The sequence below is a fragment of the Pteronotus mesoamericanus genome, unplaced genomic scaffold (genome assembly GCF_021234165.1).
Source record: "Pteronotus mesoamericanus isolate MK-2021 breed Mesoamerican mustached bat unplaced genomic scaffold, CSHL_Meso_final contig_20, whole genome shotgun sequence".
Taxonomy (NCBI): Eukaryota; Metazoa; Chordata; class Mammalia; order Chiroptera; family Mormoopidae; genus Pteronotus; species Pteronotus mesoamericanus.
The window spans coordinates 9,787,018-9,808,428 of NW_026555085.1; the positions used below are offsets into that span (position 1 = coordinate 9,787,018).

Consider the following 21,411-nt stretch of genomic DNA (forward strand, 5'->3'; position numbering starts at 1 on the left):
CACTGGGAGGGTATAATGAAGAAGAAGTGCCTCAGGTAGAAGGAGCCAGAGAAAGCAGAGACATTATGGGAAAAAGGAAGGGGCTTGGCAATTGAGTTGAGGGCCCCTGAGTTTTGGTGGCAGGGTGACCACAGTCTACGCCTACCTGGCTGCTATGCCTGACCACTCTGTGCTCTCTGTTCTCCTACCCAGATCACGATGAGGACCTAGGGCACCTGCCTGTTGACTATCTTCCAGCCTGTGGTGACCATGGCCCCCCGCAAGAGGAGTCGCCATGGCCTGGGCTTCCTGTGCTGCTTTGGGGGTGGCGACCTCCCTGAGATCAACCTCCGGGACAGCAGCCCCCTGCAGTACATGGAGTTCTCCAGTCCTATCCCAAACCCGGAGGAGCTCAACGTCCGCTTTGCAGAGCTGGTGGTGAGTGAGGGGCAGGGACCGTGTTGACAATGAGAAAGGGAATGGCTGGAGCAGGTTAAGTGAGACAGAGGGCAGGGGCCCATGTGCTGGGATCTTCACCTCTGAAGCCCGCTCAGGGCTGAGCTTTGTGGGAGAAACAGTCACTTACTGTGAAATGTATCCCTAGAAGAATGAGCATACCTCATGTCCCCTTTGGGTTCTTGACCTAATGGGGCAGCAGTTAGGCCACCATGAAAAGAGCAAGTCCACACTTTCGTGAAATGAGGCAGTGGGAGCCCAGAGACCATCAGAACACTTGACACCATTCTCTGGCTCTCCAGAATTTCCTTGGGATTCTCCTATCTCATGCCTAGGAAGAAGAGACAGAGTGGAATTCTGTATGCAGACAGTGGGTGCTTCAGAACGGGTGATGACTGGCTAGAAGTATAGAAGTGGAGATGCCTACATCACACCTGGAGCTGGCTTGGGTCTGGGTCAGAACTCAGTAAGGCTCCTGTCCTGAGCACAGCATATCCCATGTCTAGCCTTAGGGAGGCAGAAGCTCTTTCATTCACACGGTCATCAGCTCTCCCTGACTCTTTGACACACGTCTGGACCACAGCAACACTGCATCTGTGTGTGAGAATTTATCCTCTGACCACAAAGAGGCAGAACAGGAAAGAAGCACGACCCCTGTCTTTGGAGGTCTGACGGTGAGACCAGCCTGCCTGCCAGGAAGAGTCGTAGCTCAGGGAGGCAGCAGTTGTGCCCAGGACTTAGACCTAAACTGTGGTGTAGAGCAGAGCGATAAACACTAGCTCATCTACTGGGAGCCCTTGGTCACTCATGCTGCTGGCTGACCAGTGGGGAAACAGTGCAGTGTGATTTGGAATGAGATACCATACTTGAATTTGATAACAGACGTATCTGATTTAGGCCATGCAGCCTTCAAAAACAGGACACTGTAAGATGAGACCATGAAGGTTATATGAAAAAGATATCCACCTTCTGCATCACACCAGGTTTAGGAAAACTCGTTGCTGTCCTAATATATACCTTTTCTTTGGGATTGGGGAGAGGATGGGAAAGAGCAAAGTGTTTCCTAGTGTAGACTGGTGCGTGGAGACTGATGGATATTAGTCAGCACTAGTGAGATCTGTATTTAATTCAAAATACTGCTGCCACCAACTGTGTGGATTTCCACACCAAGCAGTCCTCCGATTCTCTGTGGACACTGACTGAGTGTCCTATGATTTAACTTGTTTCTGATACTACCTGGAATTAGCACAGACCCCATGGTTTAAGGGTTGGGCCCACCAGAATGCCCCCCAACTTTATATACCAAACACAAATAGTGGGTTCCCAGGCTACCCACATGTTTGTTCAACTGGATGTAAATTGGGGATTTCCACTGTCCCCTCCTCAGGTTCAATAATTTATTAGAATGGCTCACAGAACTCAGGGAAACACTTTTACTAATGCCAGTTTATTATAAAGGATATTATAAAGAATACCAATGAACATCCAGGTAAAGGGGTACATATGATAATGCCCATAAAGGAGAGGACAGTGAGACCCTTGCCCCGAACACAGTAGCTGCTGTCCCTGTGGGGTTTGGGTTCAACAACTGGGAAGGCCTTGCAGCTTTGTCATCTAGGGGCTCTATGGAGTTCATCGTGTGGGCATCATCAAGTTTCAGCTCAATCTCCAACCCTCTTCTCTCTCTGGAGTTTGGGAAGTGAAGCTGAAATTTCTAGGCCTCTAACTGAGGCTTGATCTTTCTGGTGGCCAGCCTTCATCCGGAAATGATCTGGGTCTCACGAAGAGTTGCTTCACTAGAAGAAAAGAGGCTCTACCACCCAGGAAATTCCAAGGGATTTAGGAGCCCTGTGCTAGGAACTGGGAACAAAGAATCAACAGCATATTTCTTATATTATCACAGGCACGTTTTCTTGAACAGAGTGCATGAGTTTTGATAGAAGGCCATAATGAGAGGTAGTACTTCCTTTGGCCCTTTAATTCAGCAAGTATTTACCGAGCATCTTCAGTGAGCAGGGCTCCTAACAAGGTACTTTGGCAAAAGCAAGGATGAGTCAGAGAAGTCTTGTCTACAAGGAAACTATCATCAGTTATTGATCAAATAAATTAAAAAATGTTTGTTGAGAGACTGCTGTGTGGTAGATTCTGTGGGGGCAAGGATTTAATGATGGACTGACAGGCACAGTCCCTGCCTCCAAGAAGTCTAATAGGGGACACTGATCTTAAACAGCAATGACAAATGTGGTGAGTGTTTGGAAAAGGAATGTTCAGGAGGCCTGTGGGAGTGTCTAGCAGGGAGCTTTATTCTGGAATGGGGGTCACGATGGTCCCTCTGGAACTGACATTTCCACCGAGATCTGAAAATAGAGTTACAGTTAGATATGTGAATGGGGGTGTGGAGCAATCAGAGGGTCCCCCATAGAAAAGAGCAGGTCCTTTTGGGAGACACTATGAAAATGAGCAGAGCTGAGCATTTGGATTTAATTCTAGGGGTACAGAAAGCCACTGAAGGCTTTAAACAGAGCTTTGAATTGATCCCATCTACTTTTCTAAAAGACCATTCAGGGTACTCTGTTGATGAGCGGTCCTGGGTAGACCATTAGGATCCCCTTCGTGCAGTCCAAGGTAGGGGGAATGGTGGCGTGGTCTCAAGTGTTATCAGTGAGCATGGGGATGGGCAGGGAGGACAGCCTGGGTGCAACCAACTGTATAAGCAAAGCAAAAGAGATGCAGAATTGGTCCTGGGAAATATAAGGTGAATAATTCTACTTTTTCTTTTATTTTTGAGTCTGACCATGGAAAAAGAAATGCTGAAGGAACCTCAAGCAGGGCTCTGGGAATTTTGACTGTGGAGACCCCTGGGATATGTTGAGGGTGGTTCTAGGGGAAGAACCTTTGTTTAGCATTAGATTTGCAGGAGCCTTTGTTTCCAAAGGCAGGTGAATAGATGGGCATTGTTTCAAATCGCCTTTGTTTGAGCTGTCCAAGGTGGCAGCACTGGTCATATGGGGCTGCTGACCATGTGGAATCTGGCTCGTCTGACTGAGATGAGTTGTAAGGATAAAATATACACCAGGCTTCTTGTGAAATATCTCGCTGATCATTTTTTGACATTGACTACATAAGGATATAATCATATTTTAGATAGTTTGAGTTAAATAGAATATAAAATTGTATTTCATATTTTTTTAGTGTGACAGGGAAATTTTTTAAAATACATGTGGCTCATATTATATTCCTGTTGGGCAGTTTTGATCTAGGTGAAGGTAGGTGAAGGAAAATCTTAAATGTTCTTCCATGAATAAAGGTATAGGGAAACCCTGGCTTGTGTGGCTCAATTGGTTAGAATGCTGTCCCATAACTGAAAGGTTGTGGGTTTGATTCCCAGTTGGGCTACAAACCTGGGTTTGAGGTTCGATCCCTGGTCCCAGCGCATGCGATCTCCAGTCTGGGTACATACAGGAAGCAATCAATCGATGCTTTACTCTTGCATTGATGTTTCTTTCTTTCCCGCCCTCTCTAAAAACCAATGAAAAAATGCCCTCAGGTAAGGATTAAAAAAAGTATAGATATTGATATTTTAGACCCTTATACTTTAGATGTGACTTTCACTCTTTATCATTCTTTAAAATAAAAAAGGTTAGAAATACTGTGCTTTATTATCTTAATGTGAGTTTTGCTTTTGAATTAAAAAACCTCACAGTAATTGAGTTGAGAAGTGCACTGTGTTTCCCATGGCCCATTAACCATTTCTTTGATGAGGCTGAGCATTGCTCATGAATCACAGGCAAAAAATCCTCAAGAAGAGAGCCTTTTAGGGGCCACGCAGCACAGCCAAATCTATAGAGTTACTTGAAGCTACCCACAGAGCTGCCCTAAGTTTGATGAAGTCAGAAACTTCTCCATTCTCCTCAGAAAGTATGACCTAACATAGCCAGAGCTCCACAGTGAGAGAGACTGCCAGAGCTCCAGGCCTTCTGCATTCCCTGCCTTGTCTCAGGGGTCATGCTGGCAGATTGCCCGTGGCAGGGACTTCTCTGGGGAAGCAGGTCAGCGACTCCCTTGGCATGGTGTGCCTTCCCAGCCAGGAGAGCTGCTCAGTCTCTCATCCTCACCAGCTTCCCCCAGGCTTGCTGGGGCCCACTCTGAGGTTAGCGGAGCCAGAGAATTTCTGGAGGAGAGACTGGATGGTCAGGGAGGCTTTCAGAACAGGGGCAAGGACTGGAACTATAGAATGACTCCTTTCTTTGTCTCGTTTTGAGTTATGGTGTTGACAAGTTTAAGAACGACCAAGGATGGAAGACAAGAAACCCAGGGGTAAGAGGATTAAGGGCTAGCAAAGCAGTGCAGATGTGTGGAGAGAAGCAGTATAGGCTTGGGTTGAAGCGAGGGGATGGGCTCTATTTCTAGCAGAGGAAGAATTGTCCTGTCATACCTTTGATCTTCTCTGGGAGGAAGATAGTAGGCTGAGGGATAGCTTTGGGGGGACTTGTAATTTCCTGGAGGGCTGAATATTCAATTTTTTCTTTCTGTCTTTGCAGGATGAATTGGATCTCACTGACAAAAACCGGGAGGCTGTGTTTGCGCTGCCCCCTGAGAAGAAATGGCAGATCTACTGCAGCAAGAAGAAGGTGCCATCCCTGACCCCTTCTGCTGCCGTCTCAGGGCCCACAGCACAAGGAGGCTTTTGGTGTATTTACTACACATCCACACTCTTCTGGGTGTTGGGGGAATGACAGTGAATAAATCAGGACAAAAAAACAACCCCTGCTCTCACAGAACTTACACTCAGAGAAATAGAATTCTGTTCTTCAAAAACCCTTGAAGCAGGTGCCTGCTGGCTTCCAGGAGTGGTGTTGGGTTGGGGAGGCACACAGGTGACAAACCTGGCCTCCCTTCTGTGCCTGGACCCACGCCTGGAGGGCGTGCCACCTTGGGCCATCACTGGGCAGCCTGTTGTGAGGACTCAGTTTGGGAGGGAGGGGCATCTGCATCTTTAGCACCTGTTCTGACCCAGGTACAGCCTCACAGGGCAGCATACATACTAAGGTTGCAACAGGCCTTGCTCCCCCATCCTTTTTCCTCCTTCTCCTCTAGTTCATTAAAAGGTGACATCAGCCTCCTAATCATGGTCCTCCTTACAAAGGGGTGTGTGGCTTCAATCAGGGCTTAGTTGGATTTTAGATCCTCCCCTCTGTGTTTCTTCTGTCTTCCTGTCTTTCTCCATCTCTGTGTCTCATTGCACATTCCTTTCTTTCTGTGTCTCTCTTGCCCCCTATTTGAGCCTATCCGTTTCTTTCATTGTTTTTCTTTTCTTGGTCCACCTTCCTCCCCTCCCCTCCACTCTGCAACTTTTCAGACTTGCAGCTTGTTCCTTTGACTTCAGGGTTTAGGTGTTTGGTACTCAGGTCCTAGCTATTCCTGCGCTGATATCTGTCCCATCCAGAACTCCACAATGAGAGAGACTGACTTGATGAAATTGGAGGATTAGCATCACACACCATTTTAGAGTTGGATGGAAGTGGAAAACCATCTAGTCTAGTGCTTTATTCTACACATGAGGCAAGAAAAGCCTGAGAGGCTATGGACTCACTGCAGAGTCACCAGCCAGTTATGGCAGTGGCTGCATCATGGCTAGAAGCCTGGCCTGCTGGAGTCTGACTGCCTATGACAAGATATGTGGGCTGCGTGCGCTGCAGGTCTTTGTCTGGTGTACTCAATGCACATGTTAAGTGCTTGCAGAATACTACTTTCTGTGTCTAGGAATCTCACTGTTAGAAAAGCAGGCCTTTTAAGAAACTTAACTCATGGAAAGAAGGGGAGGAAGGAAAGAGGAAATTAATTTCAGAAGTAATTAATCATGAATCATGATTTCCCACTTTCCAAATTGAGTTGCTATGGAGTTCCTTTAAGTTGATCTCTTATACAGCTAAAATAAAATTAAAAAAATTAAAATATAAGGACCTCTCTCTCTCCCTTCCAAATTAAGTTGTGTGTAATTTCCCCATTCATTTTCAAACCCCCAATTCTTTTTATAATGTCTGAAACACCATCTCCAACTGTCTTCACTTCAGTAATCTTAATAACTCAGCCCAGTTGTCAGCCCGCGCCACCGCCTCACCCTCCTCATGGGCTTTATGTGTTAGATGTCCCCCCAGAGTTTCTATGGCCCAATATGGACAGTTCTTCCATAGTGGCCTTGTCATCATGCCTCTGACAGTATGGAAGGCAGGGATTATGATTTTCTGCTCAGTGCTTTCAAGACTCAGTACAGTGATTTACATGTAGTAGGTGCTCATTAAATGCACATGGAATGGACAAAGGATGAGCCAGCAAAGGCAGGGAAGTGTGTGTTTGATGATGTATTTGTTTTTGGTTCTGTGACCCCCTTCTCTAAGGTAGAAGATAGAATATGGGGGCCTCGGGCATGGAGATTTAACACATATTGTCACATGAAGTCCCGAAGGCCAAATCAAGGCAGCTTTCTCACTGGTCTAAAATTTGGATTTTATGAAACCAAATCTTGAAGCCTTAGGACAGAGCTGAGGTGTTCAGGGCAAAGTCCAGGCCAGCTGGGAGATGGGTTCTGGAGGAGGTAGGTTTTCATGCCAGCCTGGAAGTAGGAGACTGGCAGAGAGCAGAAGAGAATAAATTGATAAATGGGACAGAACAGGAATGAGCTGGGTCTGTGTAATGCCCCGAAGCAGATCTGTTAGCGGGAGGAGAGGGCTGGATTTTTGGTCAACATTGATGGTTACCCAACTCCCATCTTTCTTGCCCACACTTGGGGAGGAACTGAGGCTTTATCTTGGGACCTGACAGTTGGGCCAAAGACCCTGTGATCTGGGGCTGTGCCTCCCATCTACATAGAACCCCCCTGAGTCTTGGGAGTTTCTCTTTTCTTCTTTCTGTGAAGTTATTTATTAAGGACGTAATCTGTGCCAGGCACTGCACCAAATGTTTCATATCAGTGCTTTTCAAACTACCTGGGAGAAAGACCAAGTTTTTAAATTTCCAAACTGTTACAAATCAAGTACTTTTGTAAAATACAATGAGAATGATAGTATAAGAAAGACAAAATTTGAAAAACAGATGTATAAAAATAGCAGCACAAATTTCATTACATTCAACAGATATAAAATTGTATTTTGTTAAATAGAATGAGGACACATGTAATAGGGAAAAACAAATTTATTTTTAGTTGTACATATTGTTCATGGAAAGCGTGTATATAATATACCTACATGGTTTCTGCCCATGTCATTAACTGCTCATGAGAGTCGATGTTTATTATTCATGTTTCACCGAGGAAGAAATGGAGGCCTGGGGAGGTTGTGTCATTTCCTTGACGCCACCCGTCTAGGCCGGGCTGGGAAAGGACTCTGTCCAGGGACTGCGCTGAGGCCCTCAGGCCCCGGGCCTGTCAGCAGGCTGGTCCATCCCCGTTTTCTGGTTGCAGGAGCAAGAGGATCCCAACAAGATGGCGACCAGCTGGCCTGACTATTACATTGACCGCATCAACTCCATGGCTGCGGTGAGTGGCTGCGGCCTCCGCCCTGGCCCCGCCGCGAGGGGCTGTGCGGGAGAGCGAGCCTGCGGCACCTTTCCCGGAGCTTCACGCCCGCTCACTGCGGATCAGACCCCACGGTGTTACGGTCCTCCCTCCCTTCCCACTTCAGCGTCCCCCAACCACTCAAACGTGGCACCGTTTGTAATCGCACAGGCCCAGGATAAAGGCTGGGCCAATAATTCCCCCCGTTTTACCGGTGAGGAATGTGGAGTCCGGGCCGGAACCCGAGTCTTCCCAGAGTCTGATGCTCTGTCTTAGTAAAGTACTCCCCAGGCCGCCCCGCCTTCCAGAGGCCAGGGTGGCCCCTCGCGCCGGGGCGCGGGTGCACGGGCGGGGAGACGGCGGCCTGCGTGACCCGCCCCTCTGTGCCTTCCTCAGATGCAGAGTCTGTATGCGTTCAATGAGGAGGAGACGGAGATGAGGAACCAAGTTGTGGAGGACCTGAAGACGGCCCTCCGGACACAGCCCATGAGGTGACTCCCTCTGTTTCTCCTTCCCCTACTTCTTATCACCCCGCTTCACCCAGTGGCCCCCCTCAGCTCCTTGGAGCGCCAGGCAGTGTTCTGTTCCTGCCCTGGTCCCCTAGGCCACCTCCGCTGCCCAGCGTTCCCTAGAGGTACTTCATGCCAGGTCCCACCCGGCATGTCTGAGGAGCTGGAGGCTGCCAGGGGATGGATGTGTTGGGGAGGAGGGGAGATGGATGAGGGACAATGGAATAAGCCTCCGGTCCGGAAGAGCTATCCAAAGGGAAATTGAGGACAGGGGCCTGGGTTTCTCAGGAGGACACAACGGGAAGGAAGCGGGCTGTCCGTTCAAGGCTGTAAGAAAGGGCTCTCGGGAGTGCGGGCGAGAAATACGCCCGCCACTAGGGGGAGATGTGGTGTCCGGGGATGAGATTTCACCCCTGGAGTGGGAGCGATGTAAAAAGGCAAGGAAAAGAGCGGGAAGCCGCACTCCGCTGGCCGCGTTGGGCCAGCGTCCAAAGCGGGGACGAGAGGCACAGGTGGTTCTGTGTGGGAGCTGGCTGATACAAGCGTGTGAGAGCCACGTGTTAAATTTTCAGCCGCTGTGCAAACTGGTTGTTACACATAGGTGTGATTAAAATGTAACTTAATATACACTTATGAGTAAATGAATTATGTCAAAAACAGAGGTAATAAGTACCCAAGTTATTATTCCTTAATTACCGAATGATTCGACTGCATTTTACTGTTATGTATAATCTTCACTGTTGTAGATGCTCTTTAGTTTACACCTGTTGTGTATGCGTGGCAGAAATACCATACATGATACATCTCTTCCTAACTCCGTGTTCAGTGGCGTCACATTGAGGGCTTGAAATCAGCTATGCTGGGAGCGTTTGTACCATGGAAATGGGCAAACACTACAATCAGGCTTTTTATTTCTTTCTCCAGAGAGCCAGCCTTTGAACGTTTACAGGCACACCGATGTGTGTGTTGTCTGGGCTGAGGTCTGTGCCCCAGGAGCCCGGAAACAGAGCCTCAAGGAGAATGGGGCCCCCTCATCTGCACTTGTCTCTCAGGCTGGGGTGGGGGTCCGACATGGGAATGGGCTGCAGGAAGGATTAGGGATCAGGAAGTAAAGGGGTTGAGGGGAGGTTGCCAGATTTGTCTCCCACTTCAATTAATTTTTCTTTCCCTTGATATTGTTCTGATTATAAAAGTTACACATAGTCATGGTAGAAATTTAGTGGAATATAGAAAAACATACTGTAATGTAAATAATACCTATTTTAACAACTTAAGAGTAAATTTTATTTTTCTAGGTATATTTGTGTAACATAGAAATGCACACAAATACACTTGGGATCAAATGTATTATATGTAGCAGTTCCCTCAGTTTCATTTACGACATTCCCCAGATCATTACTTATTGTTCTACTAAATCTAGGGTTCTCAGCTTGTGTGTGTGTGTGTGTGTGTGCACTCGCCAAATGAAACCTATTGACTGCTTTCAGAATTTTTTAAGTAGTAAAGTAAAATAGATAAAATTAGATACAATTAAAAAATAAATCAATTAAATTGAAATACAGTTACTGAATATTAAAAATTTGTGAAATAGCAATGAATGTGCCTTAATTAACAAGAACTAGCGACCATAATTTTGAAGTGCTGATAAGAGTAAATGATATTTTGAGATACTTGCAACAACTTGATATGGAAATCGCTGTGATTTCTTCAGGTGACAAAGTCACAGATTCTACTAATACCACTGTCATTTATTACCTCCATTTATCATTGAAGGAAATGCTAAATTTCAGTTAAAGGTTATCAAAAATAAAAGTACAGGCATATATCAGAGATATTGTGGGTTTGATTCCAGACCATTGCAACAAAGTGAACATCACAATACAGCAAGTCAAACTAATTTTTTGGTTTCCCAGTGCACATGAGAATTATGTGTGTCTGTGTGTCTATTAAGTATGCATTAGCATTGTGCTTAAGAAACAATGTATGCACCTTACAAATATTGTATTGCTAAAAAATGCTAACCATCATCCGAGCCTTCAGCAAGTCATAATAAAGTACAATAAAACAAGGTATGCCTGTATCATTTCATTTTTCCATCCAAGTTCATGGATCCTTGAATAATAATCATAGACCCATTAAGAGAACAGGTTTCAGGTTAAGAACCCCTTAACTAAGTGGTCTTAGTGTTTCTGCTAACATTCAGGATGACTCTGCTGTTTTCTTAAAGACCCCTTGAAGAATACCCTCACAGGGACATCTAACCTATTGGCATCTCTGAGCCACACTGGAAGAAGAACAGTTATCTTGGACCACATATTAAATATACAAACACTAATGAAAAATGATGAACAAAAACAAAAGGTTTTAAGTAAATATACAATTTTGTGTTCGGCTGCATTCATAGCCATCCTGGGCTGCATGCAGCCCACAGGCCACAGGCGGGACACCCCGCTAGAGCCTGAGTCCTTTGACTCACAGACGGATGCACTACCCTCACCGTCCCATGGTCTGGAAGTCTTGCTTGTTGTCTGACTTTAGTTCTCTTAATTTCCATCCTCCCTGGAGATGAATCTTCAGGTTTAACAGCCATAATTATTATTGTAATCATTGTCATGATCATTGCCTTCATGTACACAGCACCATAGCTATGCGATTGACAGTAAATAACATGCAAATACAGAGTATTTAAAATGCAAATAAGATGTGAGTCCCCTCTGGGGATGATAGGATTTCAGTGCTTTAGAGAGATACACTTATAATTTATAAATGAGCCAAGTGGTTACTGTAAGTGGGACATAATGGTACACAGGTAATCGGATAACTATTTACAAACAGTTACGCAGAATAATATGCAAGTGCAGGATGCCTGTTCTGCTAACGACTGTGGCCTGGGCAGGTTTGTGACTCGCTTCATTGAGCTGGATGGCTTGACCTGTCTGCTGAATTTCCTTCGGAGCATGGACCACGCCACCTGCGAGAGCCGCATCCACACCTCCCTCATCGGCTGCATCAAGGCTCTGATGAACAACTCTCAGGGGCGGGCTCACGTGCTGGCACAGCCTGAGGCCATCAGCACTATCGCGCAGAGCCTGCGCACTGAGAACAGCAAGACCAAGGTGGCTGTGCTAGAGATCCTGGGTGCCGTGTGCCTAGTGCCCGGTGGTCACAAGAAAGTGCTGCAGGCCATGCTGCACTACCAGGTGTATGCAGCTGAGCGGACACGCTTCCAGGTGAGGTGCCTTTGGAGGGCTTGTATAAAAACACAGGAGGGGTTTTAAGAGATATGGGTTTGGCTGGGAAAATGGACTTCTTGCTGGAACATTGAGTTCCCTGAGGCTGGAATATTGGTTTGCTTCATTTTTATGGCTCTAGCTCTCTGAGCTCAGCACCTGCCTCATTATAGGAACTCAGTTAAGAATTGTTGAGTTGAATGCAATTGTTGGGCTCAAGATTTTAGGCCCTATGCTGGGCCAGTGCCTATTATGGGGACACTGGGAACAGTCCTGGGAGCTGAGGCCAAACATTTCACTTTCCTTCTCCCTGACCTGCTCCCTGGAAATGTGCCAGTGAAGTAGACAACAAGTATAAAGTGTCTGGGTGCAGAGTAAGTCTCAATTGATGTGAACTGTCATTACAATCTCTGTGGTTTACCCACCAGCATCGGCTATTTGTTTATTCTGTCATCAAATATTTTCAAGCACCTACTCTGTGCAAAAAGTCACCCCTGGCCCTTTGCGGAAAGTATAAGAGAGATCAAAGGCAGTTTACATGCAATCAAGGAGTTGGGCAGCATATGCATGAGCTGTGAAAAGCTGAAAGGTGCTGAAGCAGTATTTCAGCACTGCCCAACAAAATAAACCAAGCTGCAACGGCTGAGTGGAGAGGAAGTACAGCACGACTGAGACAGAGGTGTGGAGAGACAAGGAATACTTATTGGAAGCTGTAGTGAAGGTCCCAGATAAGTTGGGTAGACTGGGGGGAAAGAGTGGATGGGGCATTCTGGGTAGTTGGAATGATAGGAGCAAAGGTGTAGAGGCTGGACCTTTAGGATCCTGAGCCCCCTTTTCCTTTCCTGTCCTGCCTTTCCATCCAGACACTGCTGAATGAGCTGGACCGAAGTTTGGGCCGGTACCGGGACGAAGTGAATTTGAAGACAGCCATCATGTCCTTCATCAACGCTGTCCTCAATGCTGGTGCTGGAGAGGTAAGGCCCCTTTGCCTGGCCCTTGTGGTGCACAGACTTTTTGGACCTGAGCTAGAGTGTGTGAGTGCTTCCGGGGGAGGTAGCAAAAGAAACGGCCAGTCATCTGGTTGGTATGGCTGCCCCTACCATCATTGTCTTCAGATTAACTTTATCACCACTTGCCTCTGTGGGGCTAAGAAAGAATAGCTTGCCATTAACCTCTCTGTCATGAGAGTTTCCTGGGAGGTAGCATCATGCATTATGCGTTGTCACGGACAAACCCCAATCTTGGCTGGCTGATGATGGCTTAGGGTGGTGGGGTCATTTACGAGAGGTGGAAGAGTATTGCCCGTTTTTTCCAGAGCTCTCTAAAGGCCTGCTTCTGGAATGGTTTCTGAGTTGACCAGTCATGCTCTTCTACTACCTTCTGTTAGGAGGTGTATTTTTTTTAATTTCTTTCCTTTGGGGTCAGAATGGGATCCTCGAACCACAAAAATAGCAACAATTAAAGAAGAATATGAAGAGCAGATGAACTCCCTAAAGTCTAGGGTAATCAGATGACCCAGTTAAGGTCAGCTTATTGAAGGATAAAAGGGGCACTGTAATAGTCTCTGCTTTTCCCTCTTTTCTGCCAGCATGTTTTTGTGGGTTTTTTTTTTTTTTTTGCATCCAATTCTGATGACCTGAGTTATATGAGGTAGATTGGGGGGATAATCTTTCCTTAAGATGCTGACACCTTTCTCAGTACTAGCTATTTATGGCTGATATCTGTTCTGATTAGTTGGTAACCATAACTCACCAGATCATTTTTACTAACATCATTCCTACAGGTAATATCATGCCCATTTTACAGATGAGGAAACTAAGGCTTTCCCAAAGTCGCAAAACTAGTATAAGTGGCAGAGCAGGGCTTTGAACCACGATCATCTGATTCCCAAGCTTGTGCTCTGTATCACTCAACAACACTGCTCTGTGCAAAGGAGATGAGGCAGGAGACCTAAAGGGAATAAGGTACCAACATCAAAAAGATGTCTCCTCCCATCCTTTCTTGGGACTCTGGGACTTAAGCAGTTCTGGATGAGTCTGCTTAAGATGTGGTAGGACAATGACTAGTGTGGCAGTGAGGGTCCACTGGTGAGTCTGGTGGAAATTGAGACTAGTCAGTGAGTGTAGTTCTTCTTTGCTGACCCGCAGGATAATCTGGAGTTCCGCCTCCATCTACGGTATGAGTTCCTGATGCTGGGGATACAGCCTGTGATTGACAAACTCCGGCAGCATGAGAATGCCATCCTGGACAAGTAAGGCCCAAGCCACCCATCTCCACGGCATTGGGGACAATGCCTTGGTGGGTAATGATCATGACCTTCCTGGAGGCTGTCCTTCCCACTAGAGACCACCTGCCATACTCAGCATCAATGTAGAATTAGCTCTGTGTGTTGGGAAGGAGGTGTACCTCCCCCACTCTCTTTCCCCACATCTTATCTGTGTCCCTACTGTCTTCTTCGCTGACCTGCTGTTTGATCTCTGATCTAATAGACAGGTGGACCCTGTAGTCCTCAACCATGGCAGTACTGCCCCCTAGGGGACATTTGGAAACATGGAAGAGTGTTGTTTGGTTTTCAAACTGCCTGGTGGGGACACTGTGAGTATTGGTTGTTAGGGACCAGGAATATTTAAATGTCCTACAGTGTGCTGCTGCTCAACGCAAATGCCACTCAAAAGATAAGCCATAAAGGCCATTGTTGATCAAGGGCACATTTATGTTTCCAGGTGTTACCAATAGCTCCTCTGGTTCTGTCTCATTGGAACAGGCTATTTTATTACACTGGGTTTTAAGGGAGAGAGGATGAATCCTTTTGAGGTGGATTGGGGGAGTGGATAGGGTAGAAAGTGAGAGAGATTGACCTTGAGGGCCGCCATGGGGACAGTATGAGAACACTGGGAAGGATATGTAGCACAGTAGTCCTTGACTGGGCAAGATTTAACCACTCACCCATCCCCCACCCCTGGAGACATTTGGTAATAGCTGGTTGGCAGTAGCTGGAGACATTTTTGGTTGTCACACTCAAGGTGGGGGGTGCTACTGGCATCTAGTGGGTGGAGGTCACAGATGCTGCTGAACCTCCTGCAACTGACAGATTAGCTTCCCATAACCAGGGATAATCCAACCCAAAATGTTAATAATGCCCAATGTTGAGAAAGCCCTGGGTTGGCCTGCAGACAACTGGCTTCCTTCTGATTTTATAGATATGGAAACTGAGGTTCGAGAGGCCTCACCTGAATGAAACTCTCAGGTTTAGCTGGTGGGGCTTGAAGGGGCAAGGACATCCTGATGCTGATGTCTACTTTCTCTATACTCCCATCCTATCTAGGCATTTAGATTTCTTCGAGATGGTCCGGAATGAAGATGACCTGGAGCTAGCCAGGAGGTTTGACATGGTGAGGAGCCTGCCTGGGTGAGGTGACTGCAGTGGGTCACAGGTGGCCCCATAGCCACTTCTTCAGATCCTGTGCTGTGGTGGGTGTAGTGTTGGCTGCATTCCTAGTGGTTCCCCCATGGCGAAGTCCTGTTTCTGGAGGCCATACCTGGCAGGCCTTACCTGGTAGGGTATTCTCCCTGCCCCACCCGACAGGTCACAACCCCCAAAGGAAAGAGACAGTTCTTTCTTACACACGAGAAACTCTCAAATGCCTCTCTGGACTACTTTCCCCTGCGCTCTAGCAATCTCCTGAAATACTTCTCCCTGTCACTCACCAGATCATGCTTAGCAAACAAAATCACATTTTCATTTTAGCCTTAGTAACCCAGAAAACACACAACTCTGCTGCTTTAGTATTGAACTATAACATCGCTATGCAAATAGAAACCTACTTCTGGGTGGAGCTTCAGTCACCAAACAACATCCCAGTACTTTCTCTCAAAATCCCTGCATTTGTAGATATGGAGACTGAGGTTAGAGAGGACAAGCAGTTTGCCCATTGTCATACAACTAGAGAGTAGGTCTGGGGTTTGAGCCCGGGTTGTGGACCTATGTGCTTCTTGAATCATCTGTGTCCCTGCTTCCTTCCTTTGGTTTGAATCAGTAGTTCTCAACCAGGGACAATTTACTATACCCACCTGGGGTAATTTACAGTGTCTTGAGACATTTTTAAGTTGTCACAACTATTGTGAGGAGGCTTCCCCTGGCATCTGATAGATGGAGGCCAGGGATGCTACCAAACCCCCTGCAATGCACAGGTTAGCCCTCTACAACAAAAATTATCTGGTCTGAGGTGCCAATAGTGCTGAGGTTGAGAAACCCTGGTTTATATAATTAACACATCTCACTCCTCCTTTTAAGTCTGGGTCAGAGGCAGCGGAAGATAGGCATTCCTGGGGAATGGGCTCAGTGGATGGAGGAAGGGTCTTCTCTCTCCCATTCTTTTCCTCTGCTACCTTCCCCCTTCCCAGTCACTGCTCCCTGCACTCCCCCAGGTCCACATCGACACAAAGAGTGCTTCCCAGATGTTTGAGCTGATCCACAGGAAGCTGAAGCACACAGAGGCCTACCCCTGCCTGCTGTCTGTCCTGCACCACTGCCTGCAGATGCCCTGTGAGTAGCCCTCACCTGCTCCTTCCTCAGCCAGCCTGAGCCCTGGCCCAGGGCAGCTTGAGACAAGGCGAATCTGACCAAGTCTCCTAGTCTTGGTGAATCTCCTAGGTTGGTGAATCTCACCAAGTCTCTCTCTGCCCATGCCCTCAGGAGGCCAGATCAGGCCTCAGGCCCCTGTTCTTCCCTCCCTCTTTGAGGCCAGGATTTCCACTATTAACCTGGCGGAGTTGTTAGGGCTTGGCCCTGAGCAATGCCAACATCCCAGTCCAACAAGCAGTAGCTTGATCAGTGTGAAATCAAACAGCTCTGGCTGTCAGCTTGACGGTGGAGTGATCAGGCCCCTTGGGGAGTTCCAAGAAGAAGTTCTGTGTTTGGGGAGTAGCACAGATGTGGAATGAGCAGGTTTTTTGTTTTTGTTTCTTAATTAATTCCTCCATTTAGTCCTTGCTGGCTTCTATCCCAACACCCTTGCCCTGCCTCTCTCTTTCTTTTTAAAATATTTTATTTATTTATTTTTAGAGAGAATGGGAGGGAAAAAGAGGAAGAGAAAAAACATTGACATGAGAAACATCAAATGGTTGCCTCTCAGACGTGCCCCAACCTGGGGCTGAACCTGCAACCCAGCCATGTGCCCTAACAGGGAATTGAACCAGTGACCCTTTGCCCTGCATTATAGTGCCCAACAAACTGAGCCACACTGGTCAGAGCATCCCCTGCTTCTCTTTGAAAATGTGAGCATCTATTAGAGCAGATGCCAAGCTCTTAAGGTTCAGGTATGCAGAGTAACTGCATAAATCACACATAATTACTAATAGCCACCCGCCAGCATGCAATTTGAAAATTTTACTATTTGGTGTTTGAGTTCTTTACAAAAGAAATATTTGGAAAATCTTGGTGAACCTAGACAGACTCTCTTTAGTGGCTGTGATGATGGTGATGGCGACAGCAAATGCAATTTATCGTGTGCCTACTTTGGGTCAGGTGTGATGTGAGGTCCTTTAGCACAGTGTCTCTGAACCTCCACATGACTTATGGAGTGTGCATTATTATCTCCAGTTTTCAGTGGATGAACTTGAGGCTGAGCAACTCTTTCTATATGAAGGAATTTTTGTTTCTTTGTGGTCAAGGCTTTAGATGAAACACGTTCTACTGTGAGCCAGTGTCCTGGATTCACTCTGTGTCCCTGGGTGAAAGGTAAATAGAGATATGATGCCACTTTGTAATGCCTGTGTCCGTGGAGTGGTGGGAAGAAAATAGACCGAGTGGCTGGGACCAGGAAGCTCTCAGTTCTTCTCCAAGAGTCTGTCCAGAGGGTCTTCATGAAAGACACAGGAAGCTCCTAGGAAACCTGACTTCTGGTCCCATGAGTCCCTGTGTTTGGTGTGTCTGGGTCTCTCTGTCTGCTTCAGAATGGGGCTTTGCAGATGTGACCTTCCACCTCGTAGGCATTAATAGTTCAACTTCAAGGGCAGGATCATGCTGGTTGACCTCCCGTGGTGGTCAGTAGAGATGAAGTGTAGGGGATCAAGAGTCAGTGAGAGAAGCTTGTGGCTATCATGGGAAAAGAAAGTCCAAGCCCAGCCAGACTGTGATTACGGAGGAGGAGAGTGGGGCCCTGTGAGATCAGGCACAACACAGAATGCCTTTGCCTTCGTAGTTCAGGGTCACCTTCACCAAAATAATTTTCCTGGATTTTCCTCTTCTTCAACCCAGTCTGACTCCCCCTTTGTGCATACCTGTTTAGTTTCCATTTCTCCTTCTCTGTAGAACAATAGCATAGATAATCCTAAAACCTCTCCTTTAAAAAAAAATTTCCCTGGAGATTTCATTACTTAGCCTACAATATCTTAGAGCAGATTTACTTTCTTAAAGGTGCTCTTCAAAGATAAGGTAAAAAGCAATTTGTGTTCCAGGGCATAGGATGCTCAGGTACCAACAGGGAAGAGAGGCTGCCAGGAAGCATTTCAGGGAGTAGAGAAATATGCCGAGGGTGTTGACCCATTCATAGAGGGTCAGTCACAGAAAATCACGATATGACTGGCTTTGTGCTTCTCCATCATCAGCAACTGCACTGCCTTCCCGCTCAGACTGGGAGCTTGCCAAGGGAGGGGCAGGGCATGTCTCGCCAGCCTGGGCCCATGTAGTGACTCCAGGGCAAGGCTTCAGGGGACTCCAGGGCTCAGTAAAGATGTGATGCCTGTTGTCCCTCAGACAAGCGAAATGGTGGCTACCTCCAGCAGTGGCAGCTCCTGGACCGCATCCTCCAGCAGATTGTCCTCCAGGATGAGAGAGGCGTCGACCCTGACATGGCTCCTTTGGAGAACTTCAACGTCAAGAACATCGTCAACATGTGAGCAGTGATCAGCCCTCACCTGTCTTCCTGCTCCTTCCCATCTCTCTCCTATTTGGGGGTCTCACCAGTGAAAGCTCAGCTCCCTCTCTCACACCAGACACCTCCAAATGGGCCTTGAGCTACATGGACCAAAAGGGCTCTCTGAGATAATGGAAATGTCCCATATCTGCACTGCGCACATGTGGCTGCAGGGCACCTGACGTGTGGCTAGTGTGGCCGGGGAACTGAATTTTAAATTGCATTTCTTTTTAATCAAATAGCCATATGGCATGTGGTTAGCGACTACCATATTGGACAGCACAGGTTCGTAGGGGGTGCCTCAACTCTCAGTGATCCATTGCATGGATTAGGTAGAAGAGGAATTTAAACTTATCAGCACAGAGGAGGAATCAATACCCTATGCTCTGTGGGCTAACTCCCCAACTTATGTGTGTATGGTCTGTGAGCTAAGAATAGTTTTTACATTTTAAAAGAATTGTTAAAAACAAACACAAGACTATGCAACAAAGATTGTACATAGTACATAAAATCTAGAATACTTACTCTGTCCCTTTAGAGAAAGTTTGCTGACTGCTGATATAGAGCATGACCATTTAACCATGAGGCTGTTGGACAAGGGTGTCACAGCCTAAGGTTTGACTTACCATCTTTGACTGACCCTGGGTCCAGAGAAAGACAGAGAACCAAGTTTCAAGTAACATCAGTTAATATTCAGATGCTATGTTAACACATTAAGTTTTAAGTAATTTTAAACTTTTACTTATCTTTCAGTATAAGTCTAAGCCAATTGCCCTGAAGGAGATAAAGTGGCTCTAAATGATTGATTGTACTGTGTTCCAAAGCCAAGCGGAAAATGATTTTTAAACTATTCAGCCATTGTCTTCATTTACACGAATAGTCAGGGTTTATATAGTTAAAATTCTAACTGGCATGTTGGAATTTTACTAACTGGCAAGTACAACTAGTAAAAATCAAAATTTTACTAACTGGCAAGTACAACTAGTTTATATAGTTAAAATTCTAACTGGCATGTTGGAATTTTACTAACTGGCAAGTACAACTAGTAAAAATCAAAATTTTACTAACTGGCAAGTACAACTAGTAAAAATCAAAATGTAACTTCATCTTTATTTTCTACTCACTCTTTAACTATGTAGTACAGAAGCTTTTCCTCTGTCAGAGGATGAAAACTTCTCAGGTACAATGAAGTTTTTCTGCTTCTTGGGCAATGGAAGTCCTAAGATCACTTTAAGCAGCCAACATAGTCTCAAATCTGCAACTGGAAGGACTAGTCCCAGGTGTACATGACCAGTCTAGATGTGACTGGGTCCTAAATCTCTCTTCCTTCTGGACTGGAATTGGGAAGCTGCAGTGGGAAGTGTGTGTGTGTGTGTGTGTGTGTGTGTGTGAGAGAGAGAGAGAGAGAGAGAGAGAGAGAGAGAGAGAGATGGGGTGGAGGGAGATGGTGGTTGGCCTCTTTTCTCAGTCTTGTTTCTCTTTTAACCCCTTCTACACCCCTTTCCCACTAGCTAACCAGTTTCTGACTCCCACCAGAGGAAGCATGGGGTCAGGAAGGAGAAAGGGAAAAGGTCTTACCTGATCAGGTAACTTAGTAAACAGGCTTCCTGCTCTCTGGGCTTGGCACATGGGTAAAGTCATTAAAAGTATTTCTGGGGTCCTCAGAAGCCCCTTGCTGGGTGCCTCTCACACAAAGCCCTGCTCACTGATCATGCAAAGTGTGTTTTTTTCCCTTCAGCAAATGATGGGGCTACCTGCCCTTGGCTGTAGGAGAGTGGACACACTGACCAGGGCTGGCTGGTGCCATCCCTACAATCAGCTTCTGACTCATTGGCAATGTAATACACAGATTTGCACTCTTGAAGTGTCAATTTTTGTTCTAGTTGGACTTCTTAGGACTTAGAGTAGCTTCAGCCTAGTTCTTCCACAATGCTTACATCTGGTCCAAAGAAACCCTCATGCAGTCGTCATACCAACACACTCTAGGAGTGCTGACGGGTCCCACCCAGCTTGCTTAATGCTTCTTCACTCTCTGGGCCTGCCTGCCTCCAAGTCATACCCCACTCCACCACGCTTCCTGCTCAATGTCAGGAACATGGATCAAAACTCACTGAGAGGCCCAAAGAAGCCATTTCACTGGATGGTGGTGAGGGAAGTAGTAACCCTGGGGAAGACGATGGCAGAGGCTCTCTCCAAAGAAGTCTCTGCACAAATTATTTTCCCCTCCACACTCTGTCTCCTCTTTATAGCCTCGGTCTGGTTGAGGAGGTTAAGAGTCATGGATATAACTCTCCCACATTTTCATATTTAGCAAAGAAATGATTATTGGGATTTCACCTCTCTTATACTTTGGTGTGTAGGTAAAAGTTTACTTTTAACCCCCGTTACAAGAGTTTGATGTGAACAAGGACTTCCTATGGTTTAGATACATCCCCCCTTCACTCTCAACACACTCATTCTGTGTTGTTGGAATGGGTGCTCTCTCATACCCATATACGTTGGTCTTTGGAAGCCTGCACCATGGTAGGGTCAATGATCTCTGTCAGTGCAAAAACCTATTTTTACAAAGGGGTACAAATCATTACAACTAAGGGGGGCCTGAGATTTAGGCCTAGCTCTACCAGTAGTTAGTTGTTGTCTCCAGCTCTTGTCTCAGGAGCTTCAACTGTTTCGCAGAGGGGTTAGATTGTAAGGTACCTAAGGGTCCTTTTAAGCTTTCACAACCCATGGAGAGACACATAGTAAGACCTGGGCAGGGATAGAGACCT

General features: G+C 46.5%; 1 protein-coding gene across 3 annotated transcripts in view; it reads left to right on the top strand.

Annotated features, from left to right (window-relative positions):
• The window catches only part of DAAM2 (dishevelled associated activator of morphogenesis 2), a 106,217-nt gene that overhangs the window by 62,452 nt on the left and 22,354 nt on the right, over positions 1-21,411 (top strand). For all 3 annotated transcript variants that reach the window (XM_054569322.1, XM_054569321.1, XM_054569323.1), the window contains exons 2-11: positions 193-417; positions 4,977-5,066; positions 7,895-7,969; positions 8,384-8,478; positions 11,393-11,726; positions 12,590-12,700; positions 13,874-13,977; positions 15,052-15,118; positions 16,155-16,272; positions 18,484-18,622. In XM_054569322.1, coding sequence (XP_054425297.1) covers positions 250-417; positions 4,977-5,066; positions 7,895-7,969; positions 8,384-8,478; positions 11,393-11,726; positions 12,590-12,700; positions 13,874-13,977; positions 15,052-15,118; positions 16,155-16,272; positions 18,484-18,622 — 1,301 coding nt within the window. In that variant the 5' untranslated portion in view covers positions 193-249. The remainder of the gene's footprint in view (positions 1-192; positions 418-4,976; positions 5,067-7,894; positions 7,970-8,383; positions 8,479-11,392; positions 11,727-12,589; positions 12,701-13,873; positions 13,978-15,051; positions 15,119-16,154; positions 16,273-18,483; positions 18,623-21,411) is intronic.